Source organism: Macrobrachium nipponense, chromosome 43 (assembly GCF_015104395.2).
Source record: "Macrobrachium nipponense isolate FS-2020 chromosome 43, ASM1510439v2, whole genome shotgun sequence".
NCBI lineage: Eukaryota > Metazoa > Arthropoda > Malacostraca > Decapoda > Palaemonidae > Macrobrachium > Macrobrachium nipponense.
In genome coordinates, this window is record NC_061104.1 from 11269742 (window position 1) to 11294065 (window position 24324).

General features: G+C 52.2%; 1 protein-coding gene across 1 annotated transcript in view; it reads right to left on the reverse strand.

The window, feature by feature from the left end:
- LOC135213522 (aldehyde dehydrogenase family 16 member A1-like) overlaps positions 1-24324 on the reverse strand; it is a 61418-nt gene that overhangs the window by 14146 nt on the left and 22948 nt on the right. The window contains exon 4 of the mRNA XM_064247438.1: positions 20796-20944. Within this exon, the coding sequence (XP_064103508.1) occupies positions 20796-20944 (149 nt within the window). The remainder of the gene's footprint in view (positions 1-20795; positions 20945-24324) is intronic.

Below are 24324 nucleotides of genomic sequence, written 5' to 3' on the forward strand. Positions count from 1 at the left end.
TGCGACATCTCTCTCTCTTGTCAGTAGAGGGATGTCCTTGCAATACACTCTTAACAGAAAAAGCCCCATCCCGACAGGGGCTATGGCCGCCTGTGCGACATCTGGAGTCCCTGTCAGGAGAAGGCTGATCCTGTGCAAAGCTAAAAGAAGCCTCTTGGTCAATCTCTCTCTCAACGATGGAAGATCCTAGTGTCTGCCACTTGGATGACGATTGTGGCGCCGGGCTGGCGCTACTGGCGCATTGCGCCAGGCTGGTGCTTCTGGCGCTTCTAGCGCTTCTGGCGCATTGCACCAGGCTGGCGCTTCTGGCACTTCTGGCGCATTGCACCAGGCTGGCGCTTCTGTGCGCTTCTAGCGCATCTGGCGCATTGCGCCAGGTTGGCACTTCTGGCGCATTGCGCCAGGTTGGCACTTCTGGCGCAATGCGCCAGGCTGGCACTTTTGGCGATTCTGGCGCTTTTCGCCTGCTTCCTGTCCGAGGAGTAGAGTAGCAGAGCTTGGAGCCAGATACGTCTGTCCTTCCAGTCGAATTCTTTACAGGAAGGAAAGTGTTTTTTCTTCTAGGAGTATCCTTTTTTAGAACTCCTACTAATGAGGAGATCTGCTCTTGCATTTTTAAGAGAATCTTGGTAGCTGTATCCTCTTCTTCCTTATCTGAGAGCAGGGAAGGAGGTCTAGAGGATGTAGGAGACTTCTAGTCGAGAGCTGGTGCAACAATGGCACTCTTAGATCTCTTCCTCTCGCATGGAGATTCTTCAGGAAAACATTCTGGGCTCGAATCCAAAGTCGGTGCCTTCCAACTCCTTTTCAACGGGCGAGGAAGTTCGTCCGAACTCCAGCCCTTTCTTTGAGGAGAAGAATCTGATGACGAGAAGCACTTTTTTTATGATGCTTTTCCTATAGCTATCCTTGGCAGTCCGGGACGCAACAGAATTTGCCGAGGGGACGCCTGATCGGTGGGGATTCTCCATCACCTCCGTAAGGCTGTCGACATTCCTTCTCCTCTGGGCCTGGGAGCTTGGAAGAGGTCTAGGCCTGGGAGCGAGATAGAGCCGATCAGACGCACCCTCCACTACACTGGGAACACTTACGTCACTTTCACTGTGCTTACCTTGCAGAGCTTGCATTTGAAGCTCCATCCTTTTGAGGGCAGCTTTTAGATCTGCAATCTCCGATGGAGGATTTGCAGTCTTTGTAGTACAAGAGGAAGCAATTATTAAATTTTTAGGAGATTAGGTTTGGTACAACTAATTGGCTCGTTAGAACGAGAACCTACCTACGCTTCTGGAGGAAACCTTTCTAGCCCTATCCATATCTAATTTCCTTGTCTTTGTAGTACAAGAGGAAGCAATTATAATTTTAGGATTAGGTGGTACACTAATTGGCTCATTAGAACGAGACCTACTTACGCTTCTGGAGGAAGCCTTTCTAGCCCTATCCATATCTAATTTCCTTAAATAGGAATTTAGAGTCTTCCATTCTTGCTCATCCAAATCTACACATTCATTACAGGTGTTAGTTACAGAGCATTCATTCTGCCTACACCCCTTACAAACCGTGTGAGGGTCTACCGAAGCTTTCGGTAGCCTCACCGTACAACCCTCATTCACACACAGTCTTCTAACTGAAACGCTAGAGTCCAACATTCTGAGAAAAATCCAAATCCAAATCCAATTAACGGTCCACAAAAGCATGTGCCCAACCAAAGATCCAATACGTCACCAATTAAACCAGTCTAGAAGATCAATAGCGATGAAACACGAAAATCAAGTCAGGAGGAACCAACAACAAAGTTGATGGTCCGGCGACAGAGAAAATCTGAATTAGAAAACAGGAATGGTTCCTATTCCTGCCACCCAGCGGCAGGGCGGTAGATCACCTGACCTACCTGTAGCGTGTGCCGCGAAATTTGAATTTCTGTCGGGGACGACGGAGTCTATAGCTAAGCATATATCTGACAGGGAAGTTGAATGTATAAAATTGTATTTTTCCTAACTATACAAACCTGAGGTCCTTTACAATAGGAATGTAACTTGCAGCAGCTGGAACCGGTCGTAAGCTTCGAACAAGGGTGTTCGGTAGTTAACTGCTTGTCTGACAGTCCGCGCACCGCGCGACTGGGAGGTGAAAATCCACTTTGCTTTAGGCCCCAGGAAAAAAGAGTGAGGGGTGGCGTGAGGTGGGACTATGTGTAAAGGACCTCAGGTTTGTATAGTTAGGAAAAATACAATTTTCGACAAATTGTTATTTGTTCTGATAATACAAACCATCGGTCCTTTACAATAGGAAGACTCACTTCTTGGTGGGTGGAATCTGAGTCTTAAGAACAGACTGGTGTTCGACCAACCTTGGTTCCCTCCCTGGTCGTAAGAGCTGAGGGAGGGATCCTAGCCTCTGCCCAATGATCAGGGTATGTACCGCAGGATCAATGGTCAGACCTCTGGACCCAAATAATAAGAGGGAGGCAAGCGTACCTCTTAAAACTAGCAAGCAAGAACTTGTTCCTATTGCAAGAGGCAATATGAAGTCATGGGTTTGTCTCTTGTTGGCTTCCACTTCCCCCCCCTTGTTGGGGGAAGTAGTGGATAATCGCTCCTATCCCTAATGAAAGGGATAGGATGGGGCTCGGTTGAGTAGCTTACCTGCAATGCCTCCTGTTCCAGCGTAGTGACGACCGCAGCCCTCTGCCCACAGGTAGAGGGAGAGATAAAGATGGGGAAGAGAAGGCCAGTCACACTCTCATTCACTCATCCATTCATGCAGTCACACAAGGATGCGATGCTGTTCTGTCCGCTCGGGTGTTGGGTAAGCTACACAACGTGTTGAACAGCCACCACGGGTCCCAAGGAAAAAGTGTCCAAGGACCTGTGGGCTATATCCCGAAGGTAGAAGGAGGTGAAGGTGGTCTGGTTGGACCAGACCCCTGCCTTCAGGACCTGCGCCATGGAGAAGTTCTTGCGGAACGCAAGGGAAGGACCAATACTCTGACTTCGTGGGCCCTCGGACGAAGGGTACGGATGTCGTCGCTACCATCAGCTTCGTACGCCATCCTGATCACCTCACGCAGCCAGAAAGAAAGTGTGTTCTTGGATACTTCTTTCTTGGTCACCCCGGTGCTAACGAAGAGGCGTCGACACTCAGGCCTGAGGTGCCGAGTTCTCTTCAGATAGCGCCGTAGCGCCCTCACAATACAGAGCAGCATCTTATCCGCATCGTTGTCAGTGAAGTCCATTAGGGAGGGGATTGTGAGAGACTCGAACTGGTTGTCAGGGACCGAAGGATTCTGAGTCTTCGCTACGAAGTTCAGGACGAAATTGAGTGTCACAGATCCCCATCCCCTGGAATACTTGACGTTGAAGGAAAGACCATGCAGTTCCCCTACTCTCTTTGCCGATGCCAGGGCCAGCAAGAAGAGGGTCTTGAGGGTCAGATCCCTGTCTGACGACTCTCGGAGTGGCTCGAAGGGACTTAGTGTCAGACTCCTAAGGACGAGTCACGTCTCACCCCGGAGGCCTGAGTTGCCTGGGTGGGCAAGACCTCTCGAAGCTCCTCATAAGCAGGGAGATCTCGAACGAATTAGAGATATCCACTCCCCTCAGTTTCAGGACTAGGGCCAGGGCGGCTCTGTATCCTTTGACTGTGGGGACAGAGAGGAGCTTGTCTCGGCGAAGAAACACGAGGAAATCCGCAACCTGCTGAAGAGTGGCTCTGAGAGGAGATAGACCCCGTCTACGACACCAACCACAGAAGACTGTCTGATGTACCCAGCCATCTCTGTTGCTGCTCAGGGAGAAAAGCCTCTCGCTCGCAAGAGATGGTGGATAACAGCCAGCCGTGAAGATGTAGGGACTGGACTGGTGGTACCGTTCCATGTGTAGCTGGACGAGAAGGTTGTGCCAAGGGGGAATCTCTCTTGGTGCTTCTGCAAGCAGAGCCAGTAGGTCTGGGTATCAAATGGCCTGAGGCCATTTGGGAGCCACCAGGATCATCCTGAGATTTGGGGCGACCAGCACTCGGCTGATAGCCTTGCGAATCAGGCAGAACGGGGGAAAGGTGTAGACGAAGAGGTTGTCCCACGGGTGTTGAAAAGCATCCTCTGCACCTGCCCATGGGTCGGGCACAGCCGAGAAGAAAACTTGAAGTTTTCTGTTGTGCCGGGTGGCGAACAGATCCACTACTGGACGCCCCCACAGGTTGAAGAGCCTTTCCACCACGTCTGGGTGTATGGACCATTTGGTCCCTATCACCTGATCCCGATGGCTGAGCTTGTCTGCCACCACATTCCTCTTGCCTGGAATATAGCAGGCTGACAGCTCTACCAAGTGGGCCACGGCCCACTTGTGCACCTGCAACGTCAACTAGTGCAACGGGAGGGACACTAGGCCCCGATTGTTGACGTATGCCACTACTGTGGTGTTGTCGCACATCAACACCACCGAGTGTCCCACCAAGCGGTCCTGGAACTCTTGGAGAGCAAGGAACGCTGCCTTGAGCTCCAGGACGTTGATGTGAAGGTGCTTGTCATGACGATCCCACACTCCTGCAGCCAGCAACTCCTCCAGGTGTGCGCCCCATCCCTCGGTTGACGCGTCTGAAAACAGCAACATCTCAAGGAGGGGGGGGGGGGGGTGGGGGGGGGGGGGGGGGGGGGGGGGGGGGGGGGGGAGTGCGGAGAGGCACTCCTCTTAAGAGGTTTCTGTCATCCAGCCACCAGGCTAGGTCCTACCTCACCTCCTCCGTGAGGGACACGGGGAAGTACGGTGGGTCTCTTGCCTGTGACCAACTCCCCCTTAGTCTCCACTGGAGAGACAGCAGGAGAAGACGCCCGTGAGGGACTAACTTCTCGAGTGACGACAGGTGGCCGATCGCGACTTGCCACTGCTGAGCCGACTGTTCTTGCCGAGACAGGAACTGGTAAACTGCCTCCCTGAATCTGCTGATCCGCGAGTCTGCAGGGAAGACTCACCCTGCTCCCGTGTCGATCAGCATACCCAGGTACTTCATCCTCTGCTTGGGCTCGAGATCGGACTTCTCGAAGTTCACCACGATCCCCAGATTGCAGCAGAACTCAAGAAGTCGATCCTTGTCCTGTAGCAACTGCGAGCGGGAGTTCGCCAGGACCAACCAGTCGTCGAGATACCTCAGAAGACGTATCCCTGACAAGTGGGCCCAAGCAGACACCAGAGTGAACACTCGCGTGAACACCTGTGGGGCGGTTGAGAGACCAAAGCAAAGTGCCCTGAATTGGTACACCGTCCTGTCGAGGATGAAACGGAGGTACTTCCTGGAGGATTGATGGACGGGTATCTGGAAATAAGCGTCGTCCTTCAAGTCCACCGAAAGCATGAAGTCGTTCTCCCTGATGGAGTCGAGCACGGAACGTGCCGTCTCCATCGTGAACCAAGACTGGCGAACAAATCAGTTCAGGGGAGAGAGGACCTATCACCGGGCTCCAGCCCCCCAAAGACTTCTCCACCAGGAAAAGATAGCTGTAGAAGCCCGGTGAACAATCCCTGACGATCTCCACAGCTCTCTTGCTCGGCATGGCTTGGACTTCCTGCCGAAGGCCTACGTCCTTTGATGTTCCAGGTATGTAGGTCTGAAGGTGAACCGGTTTGGAGGTGAGGGGTGGCAGAGACTCGATGGGTAGTAGATACCCCTCCTGAAGGACGTCTACTATCCAGGTCTTCGCTCCAAAGCTCTGCCATGTTGCCCAATGGCTCGCCAGGCAACCCCCCACTTCCAGCAGCAGGTGAGGGGGAACGTTGTCCCTAGCGTTTCCTGCCTCTCTTCGACTTCTTCCCAGCTCCCCCTCGTGGGAAGGAGGGCTGGGAGGAGGGCTGATGGCGCCCGCTCCTGGAAGAAGTCGAAGGCAGAGTCTTTCCCCTGGGCTTCGACGATGCAATCGTCTTAGCCACAGAGGAAGCGCTAACCAAGCTCTTGGGCTTGGCCGCAGTAGCTTGAGGCTGCCCAGACGCCTCCGAGACTGCCTGGTGGACTAGACGGTCACTGTCATCAGTGCGCCGTTGTTCCACCGCAGCGTCCACCATCTCTCCGGGGAAGAGAGAGGAGGAACTCTGCACTGGTCCGTTGCGAAGACCCAATGCCGTCTCACGCCCAGCTGCCCTGGTCTACCTCCAGACTGGAGGTAGACCGCCCTGGTCTACCTCCAGACTTGAGGTAGACCGCCCTGTTCTACCTCCAGACTGGCACAGTCTCCCAAAAGCTGGATCACTTTCAGGAGTGATATTTCCCGAGGTGGCAGTGACCTTAGACACCGTGAGGGACCACAGGTCTAACCAGGAGACTGCCTGGAATGCCGCCATGGCGGTGGATTCCAGTGCAAGTGCCTCTTGCTGCGAGAACCATAAGTTCTCCGACAGGAGCTGCTGCAGACACACCACCGGAGTTAGCCTAGCTAGCTCTGGGTTAACCTGTTTGGGCGGCATAGGATCCTCCGAAGGCACGTAGAATCTCCTCTGTCGCAGTAGAGGCGGAGGAAGTAGCTTGGAAGACCAGCCAGACCGTAGTGAACCCTCCTGTCCGGAGACAAGTGAGTCCACCTGGCCCAGCACAGAGTCAGCCAGAGCTGATAGCAGCAGACCCGTCGTCGTCTTGGGTTCCTTCTTAGGACCCCAGAAAGACTCGAACCGGGATGTGGGCTCAGAAGGTGGGAGCGGCGATCCTTCCCCGAGGTCATTGTGCTGACGAATCAGCGCAATTACCTCTGCAAACGACCTCTGGATCTCGGGAGTGACTGCGTCTTGAGGAGTAGGACCGTCAAGTCCCTCCAACAAGAACGCCTCTCGAGACCCTCCTCCTTTGGAAGGAGGAACAGCGACAGATCCCTCCTGGTCTCCTCCTGCCACTTGCGCATACGACCTGGTCGGTCCTAAGACTGTGCCTGGCTCGTAGGGCGTCATGGTGGGACTGTGAGGAGAGCGCTCCTCACGATCACTCCAGATCGCCTCGCTCTTCCTGGCGTAACCCGAGGAAGTTGAAGGGATCGGAGAGAAAGACCTGACGCTCCCCCCTCGCCCACCAGCAGAACTGGCGTGCTTGGGGGGGCTGCAGGTGATCGCCAACCCGCAATGGCGATTGAGCTGAAGGCCTGGTTGCGCGGATCTCCTGGGAAGAGCAGCTGGACCGAGAACAGCGGCTCCGGTCCCGTGCGTCAGAGCTGCTGCTGCTGGTCCCCCTACCAGCCCCGTCAAGGTGGGGAGCAGCGGTCAGGGGACCTGCAGAGACCACTGTCGTGGAGGGAGCGGTGCCTGTCCTCACGGCGCATTGAGCTCGGCTGGTTCTGGCGACCGAGGGGACCTCTTCCTAGCCTCAGCCCGCGGCCGGTCTGGGACCGTCGTGTCAACCCTGGTCACCTGCAGATCGCTACGAGAGCGATCGCTGGCCTGACGGGAGTCACCTGAGCGACTCTCACCAGTCTTCCGCTCTGTGCCTCGGTCCTGGCGCCAAGTGAACTCAGAAGCCTGAGCCTTGGCTGTACGGTCACCCGCAGGTGACTGTACACTCGGTACCTCTCGCGAACGAGAGGCCGGGCCGGAACCTGGTGTAGCGGCAGAACCCCTAGCACCAGGTGAAGAAGTACCGGTGTTAGCCGGTACCCCTCTGGTCCCCGTCTTCTTCTTCCTTGCGGAAGGAGAGACGGGCCCCGCTCCCGAAGGAGCGGAAGGTCCCCCCGTCCCACCGGAGTGAGACGGGCCCTTAGAAGTTCCTGAAGGAGACTTCTTAGTGGGGGAGAAGACAGCCTTCTTCTTCCTCGGCTGTGAAGCCTTGGAAGTCGAAGGGGAAGAGGCGGCAGCAGGCGATGACGAAGAAGACAACAACGACAGTCGTCAGGTCCTCCATCCAGGACGGAGCCAGGGCTATTGCCGAAGCAACACGGCCCAGCTGCACCTGTCCGGAAGGACCTGCGACAGGGGCAGCAACACCACGGCCAGGAACGACGTCGGCAGAGGTTGGTCAAGGCACGGCAGGCACGGCAGGAGCGGCAGGCACAGCAGGAGCGGCAGGCACAGCAGGAACGGCAGGTACAGCAGGAGGCGGGACGGCGGTCAGCGACATCCTGGGTACGGGTGGAAGGTCCAGGGGCGAGCTCTTGGGGCACCGAAAGTCGGGGGCTAAGGCGAGAGCGGCGAACCCGGGCGGTGGAGACACAACCCTCCTCGAGAAACCAGCAATCAGGGCCTGCACTGCAGCTGAGGGTGTCACCGTTGTCACATGCTGGGTGTACACAAGGTGAGGAGGGGCGGCATACCCTGGGGTCGAGACAGTGGTGTTGGTGGTGGTCACCGGTCCATGAGTGACCGGAGCAGCACCCGCCAGGTGATGCAACAGCCCCTGAACGCTCGGTGTCCCCTGGAGGCCCAGCGAGAACCATTCCTGGCCGAGGTCCCCCGCAGCAGGAACACCTGAGGAGGCAAAGGTCGGGTTAGTAGGAGGGGTTCCCCCTCGCCCTGGGAGGGACAAGTCCCACCCCGAATGAACGGAAGACCCCGAGTGGCAAAGAGAAGGAACAAGAAACCCACCCCCAAGGGGAAGGAGCCATACGCGGGAGCTGAGATGGCGGCAGGAAGGAAGACGACGTGTTTGTGACCAAGTGAGTCACCGGAGAACCTTCTGAGGACTCCCTGGCAGGCTTACGTCGCTTCCTCCTCCCCTCATATCGCACCCACTGCTCCTCCGACCAAGATATACATCAATCACAAGGCTCGGTGCGAGAGCATTCGCGCCCTCGGCACCGAGCACACAAATCATGAGGATCCACTTCGGGGAAGGAGTGGAAGGCCCCACACTTACGGCCCTCCACACCAGGGCAAACTCTGCGGCTGATGGGGGGGCGTGGGGAAATCTCCAGCTCACGGGAATTTATAATCACAAAATAAGAATAAAAATACAAAAGCACATATACTTACAGTATTTTTAAACACACAACATAAAGCAAAACCAAGTTTGAGAGACAGAAAGCATACGACGAAAGGCGGGCAGAGAGAGGTGGAGAAAACGTCTGTCAACCAGTGCGGCCGAAAGCAAAGTGGATCTTCACCTTCCAGTCGCGCTGTGTGCGGACTGTCAGACAAGCAGTTAACTACCGAACTCCCTTGTTCGAAGCTTACGACTGGTTCCAGCTGCCGCAAGTTACATTCCTATTGTAAAGGACCGATGGTTTGTATTCGTATCAGAACAACTAGCAAGCAAGAACTTGTTCCTATTGCAAGAGGCAATATGAAGTCATGGGTTTGTCTCTTGTTGGCTTCCACTTCCCCCCCCTTGTTGGGGAAACTGGTGGATAACCTCTCCTATCCCTAATGAAAGGGGTACGATGGGGCTCGGTTGAGTAGCTCACCTGCATCGGTCTCCTGTTCCAGTGTAGTGACGACCGCGTCCCTCTGCCCACAGGTAGAGGGGGAGAAAAAGATGGGGAAGAGAAGCCAGTCGCACTCTCATTCACTCATCCCTTCATGCAGTCACACAAGGATGCGATGCTGTTCTGTCCGCTCGGGTGCTGGGTAAGCTACACAACTTGTTGAGCAACCACCACGGGTCCCAAGGAAAAAGTATCCAAGGACCTGTGAGCTATATCCCGAAGGTAGAAGGATGTGAAGGTGGTATGGTTGGTCCAGACCCCTGCCTTCAGAACCTGCGCCACGGAGAAGTTCTTGCGAAACGCAAGGGAATGACCAATACCTCTGACTTCGTGGGCTCTTGGACGAAGGGTACGGATGTCGTCGCTACCTTCAGCTTCGCCCGCCCTCCTGATCACCTCACGCAAACAGAAAGAAAGTGTGTTCTTGGATACTTCTTTCTTGGTCACCCCGGTGCTAACGAAGAGGCGTCGACACTCAGGCCTGAGGTGCCGAGTTCTCTTCAGATAGCGCCGTAGCACCCTCACAGGACAAAGCAGCATCTCATCCGCATCGTTGTTGGTGAAGTCCAATAGAAAGGGGACCGTGAAAGACTCGAACCAGTCGTCAGGGACCGAAGGATTCAGTCTTCGCTACGAAGTTCGGGACGAAATAGTGTCACAGATCCCCATCCCCTAGTATGCTTGACGTCGAAGGATAAGCCATGAAGTTCCCCTACTCTCTTCGCTGATGCCAGGGCCAGCAAGAAGAGGGTCTTGAGGGTCAGATCCCTGTCTGACAACTCTCGGAGTGGCTCGAAGGGACTTAGAGTCAAACTCCTAAGGACGAGAGTCACATCCCACCCCAGGGGCCTGAGTTCCCTGGGTGGGCAAGACCTCTTGAAGCTCCTCATTAGCAGGGAGATCTCAAACGAGTTCGAGATATCCACTCCCCTCAGTTTCAGGACTAGAGCCAGGGCAGCCCTGTATCCTTTGACTGTGGGGACAGAGAGGAGCTTCTCTCGGCAAAGGAAAACGAGGAAATCCGCTACCTGCTGAAGAGTGGCTCCGAAAGGAGATAGACCCCGTCTACAACACCAACCACAGAAGACGGCCCACTTTCCCTGGTACACAGCTGCAGAGGACTGTCTGATGTACCCAGCCATCTCTGTTGCTGCTCGGCAAGAAGAGCCTCATGCTCGCAAGAGATGGTGGATAACAGCCAGCCGTGAACATGAAGGGACTGGACTGACTGGTGGTACCGTTCCACGTGTGGCTGGACGAGAAGGTTGTGCCAAGGGTGAATCTCTCTCGGTGCTCCTGTGAGAAGAGCCAGCAGGTCTGGATACCAAATGTCCTGCGGCCATTTTGGGAGCCACCATGATCATCCGGAGATTCAAGGTGGCCAGCACTCGGCTGATAGCCTTGCGAATCAGACAGAACGGGGGAAAGGCATAAAAGAAGAGGTTGTCCCACGAGTGTTAAAGAGCGTCCTCTGCAGCTGCCCATGGGTCTGGCACAGCCGAGTAGAAGACCTGAAGTTTTCTATTGTGCCGGGTGGTGAACAGATCCACGACTGGACGCACCCACAGGTTGAAGAGCCTTTCCGCCATGTCTGGGTGTAGGGACCATTCGGTCCCTATCACCTGATCCCGACGGCTGAGCTGCTACTACATTCCTCTTGCCTGGAATGTAGCGGGCTGACAGCTCTACCAAGTGGCCACGATCTACTTGTGCACCTGCAACGTCAACTGTTGCAACGGGAGGGACACTAGGCCCCCCGTTTGTTGACATATGCCACTACTGTGGTGTTGTGGTGTTGTCGCACATCAACACCACCGAGTGTCCCATCAGGCAGTCCTGGAACTCTTGGAGAGTGAGGAACACTGCCTTGAGCTCCAGGACATTGATGTGAAGGTGCTTGTCGTGATGATCCCACACTCCTGCAGCCAGCAACTCCTCCAGGTGTGCGCCCCATCCCTCGGTTGACGCGTCTGAAAACAGCAACATCTCAAGGGATGGGGGGAGTGCGGAGAGGCACTCCTCTTAAGAGGTTCCTGTCGTCCAGCCACCAGGCTAGGTCCTGCCTCACCTCCTCCGTGAGGGACACAGGGAAGTGCGGTGGGTCTCTTGCCTGTGACCAACTCTCCTTTAATCTCAACTGGAGAGATCGCAGGTGAAGACGCCCGTGAGGGACTAACTTCTCGAGTGACGACAGGTGGCCGATCACGACTTGCCACTGCTGAGCTGGCTGTTCCTGCCGAGACAGGAACTGGTAGGCTGCCTCCCTGAATCTGCTGATCCGCGAGTCTGCGGGGAAGACTCGTCCTGCTACCGTATTGATCAGCATACCCAGGTACTTCATCCTCTGCTTGGGCTCGAGATTGAGGCAAAACTCGAGGAGTCGATCCCTGTCCTGTAGCAACTGCGAGCGGGAGCTCACCAAGACTAACCAGTCGTCGAGATACCTCAGAAGACGTATCCCTGACGAGTGGGCCCAAGCAGACACCAGAGTGAACACTCGCGTGAACACCTGTGGGGCGGTTGAGAGACCGAAGCAAAGTGCCCTGAATTGGTACACCGTCCCGTCGAGGATGAAGCGGAGGTACTTCCTGGAGGACTGATGAACAGGTATCTGGAAATACACATCCTTCAAGTCCACTGAAAGCATGAAGTCGTTCTCCCTGATGGAGTCGAGCCCGGAGCGTGCCGTCTCCATCGTGAACCGAGACTGGCGAACAAACCGGTTCAGGGGAGAGAGATCTATCACCGGGCGCCAGCCCCCGAAGACTTCTCCACCAGGAAAAGACGGCTGTAGAAGCCCGGTGACCGATCCCTGACGATCTCCACAGCTCCTTTGCTCAGCATGGCTTGGACTTCCTGCCGAAGTGCTACGTCCTTGGATGTTCCGGGTACGTAGGTGTGAGGGTGGACCGGGTTGTAGGTGAGGGGTGGCCGAGACTCGAAGGGTTGTAGATACCCCTCCCGATGGACGTCTACTATCCAGGTCTCCGCTCCAAAGCGCTGCCATGTTGTCCAATGGCTCGCCAGGCACCCCCCCACTTCCAGCAGCAGGTGAGGGGGAACGCCGTCCCTAGTGTTTCTCACCTCTCTTCGGCTTCTTCTTCCCAGCTCCTCCTCATGAGAAGGAGGGCTGGGAGGAGGGCTGGTTACGGTCGCTCCTAGAAGAAGTCGAAGGCAGAGTCTTTCCTCTGGGTCTCGACGATACGATCGTCTTGGCCGCAGAGGAAGCGCTAACCAAGCTCTTGGGCTTGGCCGCAGTAGCTTGAGGCTGCCCAGACGCCTTCGAGACTGCCTGGTGTACTAGACGGTCACGTCATCAGTGCGCCGTCGCTCCACCGCAGCGTCCACCATCTCTCCGGGGAAGAGAGAGGAGGAACTCCGCACTGGTCCGTTGCGAAGACCCAGAGACGCCTCATGCCCAGCCGCCCTGGTCACTCGGGTGAGGACTGCGTCCCTACGCCGAAGAACCAGGTTGGCCCACAGGTTTGCCGTCTGGTGGGCTAGGTAGGAGATGGCTCTACCTCCAGACTGGCACAGTCTCCTGAAAGCCGGGTCACCTTCAGGAGTGATATTTCCTCAAGTGGCCGCGACCTTACACACCGTGAGGGACCACAGGTCTAACCTAGAGACTGCTTGGAATGCCGCCATGGCAGTTGATTCCAAGGCGAGTGCCTCTTGCTGCGAGAACCATAAGTTCTCCGACAGGAGTTGCTACAGAGACACCCCCGGAGTTAGCCTAGCTAGCTCTGGGTTAACCTGTTTGGGCGGCAAAGGGTCCTCCGATGGCACGTAGAATCTCCTCTGTCGCAGTAGAGGCAGGGGAAGTAGCTTGGAAGACCAGCCAGACCATAGCGAACCCTCCTGTCCGGAGACGAGAGTCCACCTAGCCCAGCACAGAGTCAGCCAGAACTAATCGCAACAGACCCACTGTCATCTTGGGTTCCTTCTTAGGACCCAAGAACGACTCGAGCCTGGAGGTAGGCTCAGAAGGTGGGAGCGGCGATCCTTCCCCGATGTCATTGTGCTGACATATCAGCGCAATAACCTCTGCAAACGACCTCTGGATCTCGGGAGTGACTGCATCTTGTGGAGTAGGACCGTCAAGTCCCTCCAAGAAGAGGGCCTCCCGAGACCCTATTCCTTTGGAAGGAGGAACTGCAACAGACCCCTCCTGGTCTCCTGCCATTTGCGTGTACGACCTGGTCGGTCCTAAGACTGTGCCAGGCTCGTAGGGCGTCGAGGTGGGACTGTGAGGAGCGTGCACCTCATGGTCAATCCGGATAACCTCGCTCTTCCCAGCGTAGCCCGAGGAAGTTGAAGGGATCAGAGAGGAAGACCTGATGCCCCCCCCCTCGCTCACCGGCAGAACCGGTGTGCTTGGGGGGGCTGCAGGTGATCGCCAACCCGTGGTGGCGATCGAGCTGCAGGCCTGGTCGTGCGGCTCTCCGGGGGAGAGCTGCTGGAACAAGAACAACGGCTCCAGTCCCGAGCGTCAGGAGAGCTGCTGCTGGTCCCCCTACCCACCCGGTCAAGGTGGGAGCGGCAGTCAGGTGACCTGCTGAGTCCGCTGTCGCGGTGGGTGTGGGACCTGTCCTCACGGCGCGTCGGGCCACTCGGCGACCGAGGGGACCTCTTCCTTGTCTCAAACCGCAGCCGGTCTGGGACCGTCGCGTCAACCCTGGGAGCCCGCGGATCGCTATGAGAGCGATCGCTGGCCTGGCGGGAGTCACCTGAGCGACTCTCACGTCTTCCACTCCATGCCTCGGTCCTGGCACCGAGCGAACTCGGAAGCCTGGACTTTGACTGCACGGTCAGCCGCGGGCGACCGCACACTCGGTACCTCTCACGAATGAGAGGCCGAGACGGAACCTGATGCAGCGGCAGAGCCCCAAGCACCAGGTGAGGAGGTACCGGTGTTAGCCGGTACCCCTCTGGTCCCCGACTTCTTCTTCCTTGCGGAAGGAGAGACGGGCAATGCTCCCGAAGGAGCGGGAGGACCAGCGGAAGACCCCCCGTCTCACCGGAGTGAGACGGGCCCTTAGAAGTTCCCGAAGGAGACTTCTTAGCGGGGGAGGAGACAGCCTTCTTCTTCCTCGGCCGTGAAGCCTTGGAAGCCGAAGGGGAAGAGGCGGTAGCAAACGACGACGACACCTTCCTCCTCTTCCTCTTCTTCTTTGTCAGCTTCCTCAGGACAGTCATCAGATCCTCCATCCAGGACGGAGCCGGGGCTATTGCCGAAGCAACAAGGCCTGGCTGCACCTGTACGGAAGGACCTGTGACTGGGGCAGCAATACCACGGGCAGGAACGACGTCGGCAAGGGCTGGGCCAGGCAAGACAAGTACAGCAGGTACGGCAGGCACGGCAGGAACGGCAAGTACAGCAGGAGGCGGGGCCGCAGCCAGCGACCTCCTGGGTACTGGTGGCAGGAACGGCAAGTACAGCAGGAGGCAGGGCAGCGGCCAGCGACCTCCTGGGTACTGGTGGCAGGTCCAAGGGAGAGCTCTTTGTGCACCGGAAGTCGGGGGCTGAGGCGAGAGCGGCGAACCCAGGCGGCAGTGTTACGACCCTCCTCGGAACGCTGGACAACAGCGCCTGCACTGCAGCTGAAGGGGTCACCATAGTGATATGCTGAGTATACACCAGGTGAGGAGGGGCGGCATACCCTGGGGTCGATACGGTGGTGGTGGTGGTGGTGTGGTGGTGGTAGTCACCGGTCCATGAGTCCCCGGAGCAGAGCCACTTGCCAGGTGATCAGGCAGCCCCCAAATACTCGGAGTCCCCTAGAGACCCAGCGAGTGCCACACCTGGCCGAGGTCGTCACCTGCGGCAATCGCACCTGAGGAAGCAAAAGTCGGGTTAGTAGGAGGGGTTCCCCCTCACCTGGGGGGGGACAAGTCCCACCCCGAGCGAACGGAAGACCCCGAGTAACATTGGATGTCAGGGTACCTAGCCCCCTCCTTCACGCTTGACAGATCGGGCAAAGAGAAGGAGCGAGAAACCCCCCCCCCCCCCCACCCCCACCCCGAAGGGAAAGGAGCCATGCGCGGGAGCTGAGATGGAGGGAGGAAAGAAGACGACGTGTCCGTGACCAGGGGAGTAGCCGGAGAATTCTCCAATGACTCCCTGGCAGGCTTACGTCGCTTCCTCCTCCCCTCAAAGCACGCCCACTGCTCCTCCGACCACAAAACACAAATATCACAGGGCTCGGCGCGAGAGCATTCGTGCCCCCGACACAGAGCACAGAATTCATGAGGGTCTACCTCAGGAAAAGAGGGGAAGGCCCCACACCTACGGCCCTCCACACCAGGGCAAGTCCTGCGGCTGATGGGGGGGCACGGGGAACTCTCCAGCTCATGAGAATCCATAATAAATTGCAACAATACAAGCACACATACTTACAGTATTGAGAACAATTCACACAAAAGCAAACCAAGGTTTGGAGAAAACAAAGCACACAACGAAAGGTGGGCAGAGAGAAGTGGAGAACACGTCTGTCACCCAGCACAGCCGAAAGCAAAGTAAATCTTCACCTCCCAGTCGCACCGTGCGCTGACTGTCAGACAAGCAGTTAACTACCGAACTCCCTTGTTCGAAGCTTACGACCGGTCAAGCTGCCGCAAGTTACATTACTATTGTTAAAGGACCGATGGTTAGTATTCGTATCGGAATAACTGCAATTGTAAGCTACAGGACTGACAGTCTAGTAATATTCAATCAATTACCTTCATTTTGCAACAAACGGGAAGTCTCTAGCACAATATTTTGATTTATGGTGAATTTTTGAAAATGTTATTGTTATAATACAATTAAGTTTGTTCATACTTACCTGGCAGATATATATATAGCTGTATTCTCCGAAGTCCGACAGAATTTCAAAACTCGCAGCACACGCAGTGGGCGGCCAGGTGGTAGTACCCATTCCCGCCGCTGGGAGGCGGATATCAGGAACCATTCCCATTTTCTATTCATATTTTTATCAGTGCCACTGTCTCCTGAGGGGAGGTGGGTGGGCACTTAATTATATATATCTGCCAGGTAAGTATGAACAAACTTAATTGTATTATAACAATAACATTTTGTTCATGAAACTTACCTGACAGATATATATATAGCTGAATCCCACCTTCGGATGGTGGGAAGAGACAGAATAGGATTTGTAGGAAACTTAAATTAAGTAGATGATGTACACCTTGGTTCCTCACCTGTTAGCAAAGTAGACTCTGTGATTACTGTCACTTAAGCCTGCTTGTGCTTAATCAGAGTTGCCAGCCAGGTGGAGACCTGTAGTGCTGGTGCGCTCTGGATGCTCTGTCAACTGGGACGTGACCTCAATGTGACAAGAGCATAGAGCCATACAAATGAGGGCAACGAAGCAACTGACCACCACCTGACCAACTATCCAAGACCCCCTGAACACTAAGCTAAGAGATGGGAGGTCTTCACCAAAGACTCACCACAACCATAAAACACAACTAAAAACTAACCTAAACCTAACTAAGGGATAGGGAGAGAGCTACCTTCAGCCCCCAAGACTGTGTCTGCAGAAACGTATGGCCCAAGAGAACAAACAGTCCTCGTATATCGTTCTCACATCTCTCAAGTAGTGTGAGGCGAATACTGAATTGCTCCTCCAAAAGGTGGCGTCAAGGATGTCCTTGATCGACATGTTCCTTTGGAAGGCAAGCGAGGTTGCGACAGCTCTGACCTCGTGAGCTTTCACTCGCAAGAGGCTCAAATCGGTCTTCTGGTAAGACGAATGAGCCTCTTTAATGACGTCCCTCAGAAAGAACGCCAAAGCATTCTTGGATAATGGTATATCGGGCCGTTTAACCGACCACCACAGATATCTGAGGGACCTCGTACTTCCTTAGTCTTGTGGACACATAAAACTTTAGGAGGCCCTGACAGGGCACAGGGCTCTCTCAGGTTCTTGGCCCACAGGCTTGTCATACCCTTAATTTCAAAGCTCCCTTGGCCAAGGGTTAGACGGGTTTTCATTCTTTGCTAGAAAGTGGGACTCAAGAGCAGACCGCATTGTCCCCTTTTGAGCCCACTCGCTTACAAATGACTTGAATTTCGCTAACTCTCTTCGCCGTCGCCAGAGCAGTTAGGAAAAGAGCCTTCTTTGTCAAGTTCCTAAGAGACGCTTCAAGGAGAGGTTCGAAAGGACTCGACATCAACAGTCTAAGGACTAAATCTAAGTTCCAAGAAGGAGGCCTCGCCTGAGGTATCTTGGACGTCTCAAATGATCTCAGGAGATCGTGAAGATCTCTGTTGTCAGACAGGTCTAGGCCTCTGTGTCGGAAGACTGCTGACAGCATACTCTTATATCCCTTGATGGTCTGGTACCAGCCAGCTTCTGCCATTCTTAAGAAATAGCCGGAATCGGCTATCTGGCTCACAGAGGTAGTGGAAGAGGAAATTCCCTCCTTTCTACACCATGCCCTGAAGGAAGCCCACTTCGACTGGTAAACAGCTCTCGAGGAAGTCCTCCTAGCGTTGGCGATCGCCTTCGGCAGTTTGCTTTAGAAAAACCTCTCGCTCTGGGCCAACTTTTCGATAGTCTGACGCAGTCAGACCCAGAGCAGAGAGGTTTCGGGGGGTGTGATATCCTTGCGAAGTGGGGCTGTCTGAGTAGATCTTTCCTCCAGGCAAACTCCTCGGAAAGTCTATGATGAAGGACATTACCTCCGTGAAAACCAATATTCCCCTTCGCGGGCCACATCGGGGCGATCAGGGTCAACCTCGTCCCCTCCGATGCCGCGAACTTCCTTACTACTTCCCCCATGATCTTGAATGGCGGGAAGGCATACAAGTCCAGGTTCGTCCAGTCCCAGAGCAGAGCGTCTATAGCGACTGCTCCCGGATCCAGCACAGGGGAGCAATAAAGAGGCAACCTCTTCGTTCTCGACGTTGCAAATAGGTCGACTAACGGACGCCCCCACAGTCTCCAGAGCTCTCGACAGACGTCCTGGTGCAACGTCCATTCCGTCGGCAGGATCTGATCCTGTCGGCTGAGAAGGTCTGCTCTGACGTTCTGGACTCCTGCGATAAATCTCGTCAGGATCCTTATCCGTCTCGCATCTGCCCACAGCAGAATTTCCCTCGCTAAATAAAATAGAGGACGGGAGTGTGTACCTCCCTGATTCTTTAGGTACGCAAGGGCTGTGGTGTTGTCCGAGTTGACTTGGACTACTTTCTCTGCAACCTTTTGTTGGAAGAACTGTAGCGCCAGAAAACCGCCGCTAGTTCCTTCACATTGATGTGCCAGGACACCTGTTCCCCCTCCAGGTGCCTGACACTTCCTCCCCTCCTAGTGTTTGCTCCCCCATCCCGACACCGAGGCGCTCGGAAACAACACTAGGTCTGGGCTCAGAAGCTTTAGGGACAACCCCTCTCGAAACTTCCGAGGATCTAACCACCATCTTAGATGGTTCTTCACCGATTTGGTGATCAAAAAGGTCGCATCCAGATCCTCTCTGACTCTCCATTCGTCTGCTAAGAAAAACAAAAATGGAGGTGGTCTGAGGTGTAGTCTTCCCAGGGAAACAAACTTTTCCAGCGAGAAATGGTCCCCAGCAGACTCATCCACTCCCTCGCTGAGCAAGCTTCCTTCCCCAGGAAGGCCGAAACTCTCTCTAAGCCTTGCAGCTGTCGTTCCTGGGACGGAAACGCTCGAAAAGCCACTGAATCCATCTGAATCCCCAGATACACGATGGACTGTGTTGGGGTCAGATGCGACTTTTCGAGGTTGACCAGAAGTCCCAGGGACCTCGCCAAGGCCAACGTGAAGTGAAGGTCCTTAAGGATGCGAGCCTGAGCACGCTCCTTGGCAGCCTGGGAAGTAGCAACAGGTCCTGCCGAAGGGACGCCAGATCGGTGGGGGGGAGCCCCCGTAACCCTCTTGCGGCTTTCGACATGCCCACTCCCTGAGGTCCTGGGAATCCGACAGAGGTCTAAGACCTACGAGGCATTATGGGGTGGGGCCGATCTGACGCCCCCTCCACAACACTAGGGGCACGATCAACACACTTACTTGAGCCGTTTTCTAGGGCCAACACTTTGGACTCTAGAGTGCGTAACGACTCTAGAATCAGAGAAAGGGCATTACCTTCTCCAGACACAGAACTAGGGCCCTCCAGCGCAAACAAACACAAGGGAATTAAAAGGTTTGGAAGCAAATTCTACTGGTGTTAAAATAGGAGAAATGTTACTTCCCTTACCTTTCGTAGAACCACTCTTGGAGGAAGACCTCCTGATCCTATCGCGCTCCAACTTACGCCGATAGGATTCATACACCTTCCATTCATCATCAGTCAAACTTTTGCATTCAATGCAACGATCATCCAACAAACAAACATGCCCCCTACACCCCATACATACTGTGTGGGGGTCTACCGATGATTTCGGTAGCCTCACCTTGCAATCACTCCTCACACACACTCTGAAGCTCACTGAACTTGATCCCGACATCACGTTCACAGAAAAGCCAATCCAAAATCAAAAAACAGTCCACTATCGCGTATGCCAATGCCAACAATCCAGAGTCAAAAACCAAAAAGTCAATCCAGATACTTAGAACGAGTCAAATCCAAAATCCTGGGCGGAGGTCTGTAAACAGGTTTACCGACCGGCGACAGAAAAAAATATGAATAGAAAATGGGAATGGTTCCTGATATCCGCCTCCCAGCGGCGGGAATGGGTACTACCACCTGGCCGCCCACTGCGTGTGCCGCAAGTTTTGAAATTCTGTCGGACTTCGGAGAATACAGCTATATATATATCTGTCAGGTAAGTTTCATGAACAAAACACTTTTTTTACGTCAGTGCGTTTCGAATTCATGCATCATTTTGTGATAATATTTTCTCTGTGTTACCTTGATTGTTTTACAATGTGTTATATACCAGAATGATCGCAATTTAGAGTACAATACAACAAAAAATAATGAACTCATTAGCTTTAACTGTTTTGCTCACAGCGCGATTTTTATACAATTATATATGAAATTTTTTTTTGCACTGTCATATATCCCAATATTTATATATGATATTTTTTTTTCATTTCTGATGGTTGCATACTAAAAGGAGCCAAAAATGAACTCTTAATCTTGAAAACTAAGCGTGCTGTGATTTTTTGAAAAAAACATTTCCGCTTCGGTGCTCACTCGCTAACGCTGCCGGTATACGGGAGACGATTTTTAAAATACCGCTTCGGCATTTAAGGGTTAAAAAGAAAATAAATTTCTACGCTTTCTCCACAAACATCTCAATAATAACCTACACATTTACAAGATTTACAAGATCAAGAGGATAAAAATATACTTTCTGGAATAGAAAAATTGCACTACGTACTGTATATAGCAATATCTAACTTCCTTACTAATACAGACTTCAAAACCTTAAAATCTTCACCTGTTACTTTCTCCTACCAGAGCAAACGCTTTTCCTGTGGTATCATTGATGACACGGCAATAGTTTCCATCAGGTCTTTTCTGAGCACCACCATAATAAAGTTTGTATGTGCGATCTACTACTGGCAATTTGCCATCTGCAGACAACACCTGAAAGATATTTTCAACATTACCCTCATAAAAGAAAGCCAATGCAGGGAATATTGCAATGGTCTCTATAAATCAAAGGAATATAGGACAGAAGCACTACCTTGAACCAAAACATTCCAAGAATATCAACCTCTATTTATCATGGATTCAATTACCTTATTTATTAATGTCTTCCATATTTGGATTAATCAATGGTAAATAAGGCTTTTGATGGATCTGCCACGGCTGTTAATATTTTGACAAAGACCAGTGAATGAATAAAAACAAATTAACCTCCAAATTTTTTACTTTCTTGACTACAGTTATAAATTTTTTTCTGATGTAGTATGCAAAATACATCCAGGAATATAAAACAAAAAGACTATGCTAACTTTTGCTGACAAGGCACATCCAACATATAATATTTTCCTGTTTTTGTGTAGTAACCAATGGACATATAATTTAACCTCCCCATCATCACACAATTACATATTGTTGATAAAAGGATGTAACTGAAGAATAAAATAACAATATAATAGCAGTTACTGTATAGCATAAGCAAATTATGTTAGCCACATCTAACATCCACTTTTTTTATAACCTCACTGTTTTACATACCCTTTGTGGATAGCACTTGATTGACATTCAACATTCCTTAATAATTGTAATATTTTCTTGCTTCTTTATATTTTTCCCCAATTTATGAAAGCGAAGGTTTGCATCCCTAAAGGAACAAAAACATGTATTCATCTTTACTGATGAGATATTCATGCCCCAGTCTTTCATAGGGTAGCATACGATTTTGTGACTTAAGCAGAATGAAATTATTATACCTTCAGTCCATATTCTAAAACATCATTTTCATATTTTTTTTAATACCCTGATGGGATAATTAGACATAAAATTTTCAAGAATGTAAATATGCTGTAGAAAGACAAATCCGACATCCCAACACGGTTTAAAAAAATACCAATCTATCATAATGAACTATGCTACTTAATATAAAAAAAATATTAGCTATTATCATTTAACAGCTGATAATGCAAAAGCATACTAAATTATATAAGAACATGATGGAGGGGAGAGGACTAAGCATTGGGAAAAACTGTCTGAATAATGAAATACAAAGGAAAATGGGATGAATGTTATGGAAATATTAGAAAATGAAAACCTGATAATAATTAGTAATATCAATAACTGTCTACATACAATCCTCTCAGAATCTTAACACACCAAATCAGCAGTAACTCTATCCATTTGCAAGCACTATGACACTGTTGGCGAAAATTTTTGTGAAACACATTGGGGCAGTTTATACCACATAATTTAGTAGGTAATCTGTTGAAATCTTTCAGTTTTATGGTAGGTCAAATTAAGAAAAGTTTATTAAACAAAAATTAATTAACATTAAAAGCAAACCTTTAAAATAACAATTTGTCGGAAATTGTATTTTTCCTAACTATACAAACCTGAGTTCCTTTAACAATAGGAAGGTACTTAGCGGCAGTTGAATCTTGAACAAGGTGGTTAGGCAGTAACTACCATGGGGCAGGCTGCCGGATGTAAACACTCCACTGTGCCTTTGGCCCAGGTTCAGATTGAGGGGTGGCATGAGGTGGACATATTTGTTAAAGGACCTCAGGTTTGTATAGTTAAGAAAAATACAATTTTCGACAAATTGTTATTTGTTCTGATAAGTAATACAAACCTTTCGGTCCTTTAACAATAGGAAGACTCACTGATTGGTGGGAGGAATCTGAGTGAGCCTCTTGAACTGACTGGAGTTCTGCGCACCTAGGCTACTCCTCCTGGTCGTAAGAGCGAGGAGGAGAGCCCTGCTGCCTCTGACAACTTGATCGGAGTATAGGAGCAGCGTGATCAAGAGTCAGACTTCTGGGCCTTTTCGAAATGAGTGAGGGATCATGACTCATCCGAAAAAGGGCTGTGAAGAATATTGGCGTCGGAGACCTTAATGCAAAGTTCTGGGAAGGGTTTGCATTATTGTCAGTCTCCTTCCTCCCCTTGCTAGAGGAAGGAGCGGGATTGCTTCTATGATTCTGAGAAGAAACATAAAAAGGATGCTTATGTATAAGCTTACCGCATCAATCGTCCGACCAGCCAGTGTGAGTTCGAGTCCTATCCTCAACTCGAAGGACGAGGAATGGAGAGACGAGGCATCCTTCCTGCCTCTACAACTGCACACGATGGACGAGATGCAACTTGTCCTGTCAAGGAGCTGGGTAAGCAAACACATCTTGCAAGCATCCACCACTAGTCCAGGGAAATGAGGTTCCAAGGACTTGTGGGGAGTCCTGGAGGGAAAGGAGGATATGGTCGCGATGACCTATCCATCTTCCTGTCCGACATATTCTTTGGAGTGATGTCCAGTACCCATACTGGTCTATCTGTCTGCAGCGAAGTGTCTCACGGTCTTGTATCCCACTGCAGCGAAGTGTCTCGCGGTCTCGTATCCCACTGCAGCGAAGTGTCTTGCGGTCTCGTACCCCACTGCGGCAAAGTCTCTTCGTCTCCGTAGTGGATAAAGACACAGACACTCCATGGTGGGTGTCGATGGTTATGGGTACCGGAATATGCTAGTAGGACGAAATAATAACTGATCTGGAACAACCGATACAAAGTCCACAGCGTAGCTCGTGACGGTCTCGGACGCTTCGACAGCTGCCGACTGACTGCGTTTGGTTGTGTGAGGCGAGCTGTCCAAGCATCCAAGGCGTAGTCATGTGACCCTCGCCTTTTGAAGGGTTATGCCGAAAGACCATACAAATCGTCTATCTATTGCCACCGATGCCGGAAGGCGAGATGATGATTCTCTCAAGGCATGTGCCCAACAGGCGAAAGTCAATTGCCTTCTAGAGACCGAGGTCCTGATGGCAAGACAGTTCTCATAGTAGTTGAATCTCAACTAAGGAGAAACAACACTATGTGCCATTGAAGACGAAGGTGATAGGTGAATGCTGACCACGTCTTCACAGCCGAATCGAGAGAAGTAACTCTCAAGATTCTGAACGTAGAAAAGTCCCACCGATGACACCAACCCGCGAAGACGGCTTAAACCCTGTGATTTACAAAGGACTGATAACGCTAAACCGCTACTTCATTGCTGTTCGGTGAGAAGTCGGAGTTGCAATGAAAGCGGAGCGCTTTCCAGTAATGAAAACACAGGGATTGTACTGCCTGAAGAACTGCTTCTCATGGGCTGAATCATCATCATCTTCTTCCCAGCTTTATCCAGGGAGGACATCTATATACTTGGAAGTAGAGCTGGCAGGACGGGGAACAGGCGATGTCTTCCGTTATACATCTACAATTCAGGGTGAACAATGAACAATTGCACACCTACGAAAATGAGATATATTTAGAAGACAAACTTAGATGTCTGA